This window comes from Hordeum vulgare, chromosome 5H (genome assembly GCF_904849725.1).
Source record: "Hordeum vulgare subsp. vulgare chromosome 5H, MorexV3_pseudomolecules_assembly, whole genome shotgun sequence".
Taxonomy (NCBI): Eukaryota; Viridiplantae; Streptophyta; class Magnoliopsida; order Poales; family Poaceae; genus Hordeum; species Hordeum vulgare.
The window spans coordinates 380,572,633-380,579,280 of record NC_058522.1 but is presented as its reverse complement, the minus strand read 5'-3'; the positions used below and the strand labels follow the sequence as shown (position 1 = coordinate 380,579,280).

Sequence of the window (6,648 nt, the reverse complement as noted above, 5' to 3'; positions counted from 1 at the left end):
CATATAATCCCGTATACTATTCCCTTTGTCCTTCAGTATGTTACTTGACCGAGATTCGGTCGTCGGTATCATCATACCTAGTTCAACCTCGTTACCGTCAAGTCTCTTTACTCGTTCCGTAATACAAGATCCTGTAACTAACTCCTTAATCACATTGCTTGCAAGGCTTGTTGTGATCTTGTATTACCGAGTGGGCCCCAAGATACCTCTCCGTCACACGGAGTGACAAATCCCAGTCTTGATCCATGCCAACCCAAGAGACATCCTTGGAGATACCTCTAGAGCACCTTTATAGTCACCCAGTTATGTTGGGATGTTCGATAACCCACAAGGTATTCCTCCGGTGTCCAGGAGTTGCATTGTGACATCCTCAACTTTTGCTACAGTGATGATTGTAATTAAGGTACAATGATCACACGCTAATGATGCCACGTCATCGTGATTCCCTATCGTTGATCTCGCGTTAGTTCAAAAACAATTCGAATTCAAAATTTAAAAATGAAATCAAGCGGGGAAAGATTGGAATGCAATACGGTTGGATGAATTATAAAAATTCCCTAATAGATTATAATAATAAATTGGGCGTTTTAGAATTTGTAAACCCTATATATTTAAAAGAGAAAATGTAAAACAGAAATAAATAAATAAAAGAAAGTATTTAAAAATATAATAAATAGTAAAATAATATGAAAAAATATAATAAATAATATAAAAAAACACAAACCCCGTGGCCCCGAATAGGGCTTGCGAGTCCACCATCCCGACCCAACCCATGGGTGGGGTATAAAGCCCCCCACCGGGGCAACCCTAGCGAGGCCCCCGCTCCTCCCGTTTTCCCCGTCCGCCGCCAGGGACGAGGGCAACTCCCTCGTCCCACCTACCGCACCGAGCCCCGCACCCCACCTACCCCCCTGGCGCCCGCGCCTCTCTCCCTGCCCGCAGCGCCCCACCTACCGCACCCTTGCACTCGCCTCTCCCTCTCGGTCTTCCTCCTCCCGCTCGCTCCCTCCACCAGAGCCCCCCACGATCCCCCACTTACCTCGAGCTCCCTACTCCCAGCGCCAAGAATTCCTCCCGCTCGCCCCCTCCTGCCGATCCATCCCATGCCCTGGATCCCGGCGGCCTCCCTCCTCTATCGCGCGAGGAAAACGCCCCCCGTCGCCCGGGCCTCTACTCCCGTCGCCCTCACCACCATCCTAGATCCCAACGCCGACCGGAGCTCCCCTCGGCCCCCACCAGCCTCCTACATCGCCGGCCGGCCCGGGGCCCTTCACCGGCGCCCTTGGTCGGGGCCCCTCCGGCCCCGGAGGCCCTCCGCCGCGTCGCCCCCATCACCGGAGCTTCCCCGTCGGACTACACCGGTGCCGCCTCTACCTCGTCGGAACACCACCTCCTCTGCCCCTTCCCGTGCACTCCGGCTACACCGGCCCTTCCCGTCAACGTTGGTGAGCCCTTTTTCGGGCTCCTCCCACCATCTTCTTCCGTTCATCCCGGTTTCGTTCCGGCGCTGGTGGTTTCCTGTAGATGTAGATGGAGTTTGCCTCTCTCTCTGTTGACAAAGAGGAACACAGAGGAGGAGAGGGTTGGAAATGTTAGATAGAAGAAAGAGAATATAAAAACAAAAAGATGTATATGTGTATGTATCGATTTATGAGATGCATGTATGTATTTTGTATGTATTGCGTATATATGCATGTACAAAAGAAACGAAAATACGTTATGTTATGTATGGATGCAATTATGTGTGTATGTAAATTGTCACTACAAGAAATATGCTCATACATGACATTCGTTAAGATGTCGTTGATGAATTCGTCATAAATCTATGATGATTTCCTCTGAGATTGTCGTAAGCCATTTGAGGGGATCAAATCTACATATAAATTATGACGATGTGAGTCAAAAACGTCGTAACCGCATAAGATGAGATCGTCATAACTTTCACGACGATTATAAAAATGTCGTAACATGTTCTAACTATGTTGACATGTCATTCGTGGGTCCATTCTATCCCACCTCATCCATGTATTGAATTGTTTTTTATACCACTTTTTTGTTGGGCTATTTTTTCATCTTACTTTTATATTGGGCTGGTATTTTATCCTTCATGCTTGCTAATGGACTGGTTTGTGGTGTGTCATAATATTTTATATTATACATAATATATGGTCTAATATATTTTTAAATGAGTTGCTACATTTTTACAACAAAGGTTTGGTACGTTCTATACAAAAAACCTATTTTCTCGCACTTCAAAAATAGAAAATGATTTTTTTGTGCAAACAAAATGTAAAATCTCTTTAACAACGTTGTTTTTCATACCAACATACACAAATGTGGACAATATTGGATCATTGTAACAAACTATAACAGGATAAAATATAAGAGAAACGAACAAACCTTTTTTTATATAAGCTTAATTATAATTGATGGAATGTGCTATGGCATGGATCGATGACGTGTCAAACATCCATCCATCCATCCGTCCATCCAACCCACCGGCCCACCAGACCCTAGGCTTCATTCCTCCCCCCGAATCCCAGATCCACCCAACAAGCCGGCGGCGGCCACCTCTCCCCTACCCCCACCCTACCTGCCCCGCCGATCTGATGGGCGCGTGGACGAGAAGGGGAACCTCCTCCCCGGCCGACGGGGATGGTGCGGCCGGCGGGCCTCCTCGACCCGACGACGCGGCGGCGCCCATTCCTCGACCAGCGGCGCCCCTCCTTCCACCCGAGGTGGCAGCAGCGCCCGCTCTGGGCTCGCCTCCTGCTCTCGCTCCTCCTCGCCCTCGCCGGCTCCCCCGACACCTCCTCCCCGCCCCACTTCGCCGCGCCCCCCATCCCCAGCCTTCGTCTCCGAGGTACGTACAAATACGAGCTTTCTAGGCATCGATCCAGTGATTGATTACTCGATCCCGAACTGATCCCGTGGGATTCTGGGTCTAGATCCGCCTCCGATTCGCTCGGCAATAGCTGGTGTTGATGTTGTCGTTATCGAAGGAGGAGGAGGGGAGCCCTAGCCGCCTCCTAGGGCAAGGCCGTAGATGGGGGAGCTGAAGCAGAAGTGGACAGCGGAGGAGGAGGCGGCGCTCAAGACCGGGATAGGCAAGCACGGGGCCAGGAAATGGTGCACCATACTCAAGGACCCCGAGTTCAGGAACATCCTGCGCTACCGCTCCAACGTTGACCTCAAGGTTCGTTTCCTGGGCCGCCAGACCCTGCCAGCTTTAGCCGCTGTATGTAGGCAGGGAATTTTGATGGTTGTTTGCCTGTGCGGGTGTGTGTTTGCCGGCCGTGATCGCAGGACAAGTACAGGAACATCAATGTCACCGTGAACGCGTCGGGCTCTCGCGACAAAGTGCGGACGATGGTGACGACAACGCCCACGGCTAAGAAGACGAGGTCTGCTCCGAAGCAGGAAAGCCACTCGAGGGTGATCACCACCATCACCTCTGACGGTGATGATGACGTCGTCGACGTGAAGCCTATCATAAAGCCCATTGTAACGTTTACTACAGGGAATAAATCGCTATCTAGGTAGGTGTCCCGTTTGATATGCCGGTTTGGAATGCTTGTTTTATGTCCTTTGTTCTACAAGTATCTTGAACAGAAACTTGCAAGGTTTTGACTGCTTTAATGTACCTCTGTGATGCTGTTCCTGCACGCTAGAAAATATCATACTGGAGGCCGTGAAGACCTTGAATGAACCTACACGGTCATACAAAACAAACATTGCTAATTCTTCTATTTATCGTGTACTTTATCACAATGAAATGATATACGATCCTTTATTATAAATACCAAATTTTGTAGTCTTCATGAATAAAAAGAATTACTCATTTACTTCGCTGATCACTTAATATATTTTTTTACAATTATTGAGTCAGTGATGCAGAAAATTTTGTGACGACATAGACATGCAAAAATGATTTCATGATAACCAGTGGCTACAAAATCCCTTTCCATTGGGCAGAGTTCTAGCTAATCTAGTTTGTTATGTAGATTGCACTGGTTCTTAACATATTTTTCTTGTCATGTAGGAACAATACTGGCCACCTGGTGATTTTGATCATGCACTTTCAGCAAAACTGAATGAGTTGACATCATCTAGGAAATTGATGAAGGCAGTAACGTTTCTTTCAACCGTAACTACATTATCATATAGATTATAAAGCAGTAGAAAAAAGTGCCCTGATATAAATTAGCAAAAGTCACACCTGTTACCATTGTTGTAGCATATAAATTAAGTCTGATGAAGCTCAATTGAATTGAACTAGGATATTTTCATATTTTATGTTTACATATTATGTATGGATTTATCATTATATGGATGACCGTGCTTGATATGTTGTGCTTCCCAAGCATTCACCCAATCAAGACGTGCGTGAGCATTCTCTATTCCAAACAAATTGTTTGCCTGCTATTAGCATGTACTTATCTATTCTATTATAACTGCTTTCAGTGTCGTAACATATCTAATATAGTACAATACTTATCTAGTTAGTAAGATTCAAAATGTCATACTATATTTCAGAAATATACTATTATACCTTTTGCTGGATCTCTTTGGTGCCAGTGATGTCTTTTGTATGCATATTTTTTTGCCATGGTCCACCTGGAAATTGCTCTGTTATATATATTTCTAGTTGGAATGTACAAGTCCCTAAAATCATGAACCTGGATAATTTCCTTGAAAATTTGTATGTGCACATATATAGACTAGGTTACTCTTCTTAAGAGTATAAGCCATTTCCCTCGTCTTGGCCTTGGGGCTTGGGAATTTCGATCGGATCTGCTATCGTCTGGCCTCTAGACTACAGCAGCATTTTCGCGGCCGTCGCGACTGTCGGGCACGAATTTTTGGAGCCTCCTGTCATTTTTTCTCGGAGTAATAATCGGTGGCTTCGTCGTTTTGTTTGTAGATCCCATCTGGGGTAGAAATGTTCGGTAGTTGTTGCGGTTTCTCATCCTCCGAGCCGCTCAAACTGTTGTCTCAGTTCGAGATCACCTCGGGTATTAACGGGACTAGATCGATTCTCCATCAGAGGGTAGCTTTGTTTTTTAACCAGAGTTGTACTGGATGCTCCTTTGATTTTCCATGTATCACTCCTTTGATTTTCCACAAATCATTCTTCTTCTGCTAACTGGGAAATTAATATATGCTCTCTGCTTGTTATTACACTTGATTTCTTCAGACAAAGGATACGATCTGGGAGTAACTTGGTAGTCCTTCATATGCTCAAATAATTTTCATTAACTTGTTGGTCACTTAGATTTGAGTACTTTGAAGGCTTTAATGTTCATCTTTTTCTTTGTTGACACCAAAACTAATTCCTTGTTAAGAATTTTTGCCTTCCTTAGTGAAGGATACTGGTTACCAGCTTGGCATCGTATGCCCTAAAGTATTATTCAGATTATGAAGTTTATTTATTTACAGTGTACTGTTCTCCTATCTTCAGGAGATTGGAGAAAAACTATCATAAATCGGAGGCAGGTCGTTGCTTGGCAAAGAACTCGTACATGTTGTAAGAAAATCAGGGGAGGATCCAGCCATTCATGTGAAAATAACTTCTTATTTTGGTTTCTGTAAATGTGTACACTGTCGAACAAACATCTTAATTATAATGTAGTGCATTTGTAGATAACTTACTCATGTAGCTATTTGCCGCTTACTTGCATTCAGGAATTAATTTGATTTCCTGTACTGGACGCTCATGTAATCACCTCTACTGTAGAAAGTATTGTGTTTGTTTGCATTCACAAAATGGTTGGATGTTCTGCTAGCATGGACTAGATGGTCATGTATTTGTGAATATATGCCTGCAAGTCTTGTCTTTGTTTTACGCAAGCAAATTGTCGATGCTCCGCTCTCGCCTGACGCCTAGTTTCTATCTATATATCCCGGTTCGGTCATGAATAACTTATGCATGTGGTGTAGGGAGCATGGTAGAGTGGCTAGTATGTATAGCTGACCCTATCACTTTATACTTTAGAGCTATGAATGATGTACACACCACTGTTTTGCTGTGGCCGAAAATTCCTCCTCTCTGAATAAATGAAATGAATCCCCTTTTCCCGTATCGTCTCTGTAGGTGCAGCGTCCAGAGGAGGCGGAGCAGCAGGCCAACATCCGTCTTCACCTCCCACCTAGCGGCTGGACCGCCCCTTGCAGCGAACATGGTGAGCCCAACTACCCCCTGATCTGAATATCACCTGCACTTTCTACGTTTCGGTCGAAGTCTCGTTCAGTTTGTACGTTTCTTTACTTTAGTTCACCTGCACCTTCTGTTCTCTTGTTCTGTACTTTAGTTGCCTTTGGCATTAACTGCAGAGTTGGCAATGCAATGCTCTAATTGGCAGTCGAAATGGTAGATCAACTTTAGGACTTAATAAACCATACTAAACAAATTTATCGCAATATGTGGATTCTTATAGTGATTTGTAGCTGTTGGACATCATTAAGGATAGCTCGAGCATTAATTTTTTACGAGCATTAATTTACGCTCTCAATGTGTGCCACCCAAAATAAAGTTCCTTCACAAATAATTCAACCATGATATAATTGTGTTAGTTTGTTGTTTTCCTAAGATACATTTTAAGAAGAAAGTGTATTTTTCAGTTCGCTGTTTTAGAATGTATGTGTCAG

At 44.6% G+C, this 6,648-nt stretch overlaps 1 protein-coding gene across 1 annotated transcript; it reads left to right on the top strand.

Annotated features, from left to right (window-relative positions):
• The first annotated feature begins 3,046 nt into the window (after window positions 1-3,046).
• On the top strand, window positions 3,047-6,374 carry LOC123396741 (single myb histone 6-like). The gene is made up of 6 exons (XM_045091587.1): window positions 3,047-3,196; window positions 3,307-3,539; window positions 3,667-3,757; window positions 4,043-4,147; window positions 6,095-6,182; window positions 6,334-6,374. Exons 1-6 carry the CDS (start codon window positions 3,047-3,049, stop codon window positions 6,372-6,374), a joined length of 708 nt encoding a protein of 235 aa, XP_044947522.1.
• Window positions 6,375-6,648: the final 274 nt, after the last annotated feature.

Excerpts from the sequence above, each read along its gene's own strand:
- LOC123396741 (XM_045091587.1), top strand. The coding sequence starts at position 3,047 with ATGGGGGAGCTGAAGCAGAAGTGGACAGCGGAGGAGGAGGCGGCGCTC. Across the intron at positions 3,197-3,306 it reads GCTCCAACGTTGACCTCAAG|GACAAGTACAGGAACATCAA; the intron begins GTTCGTTTCCTG and ends CCGTGATCGCAG. Across the intron at positions 3,540-3,666 it reads GGGAATAAATCGCTATCTAG|GCTAGAAAATATCATACTGG; the intron begins GTAGGTGTCCCG and ends CTGTTCCTGCAC.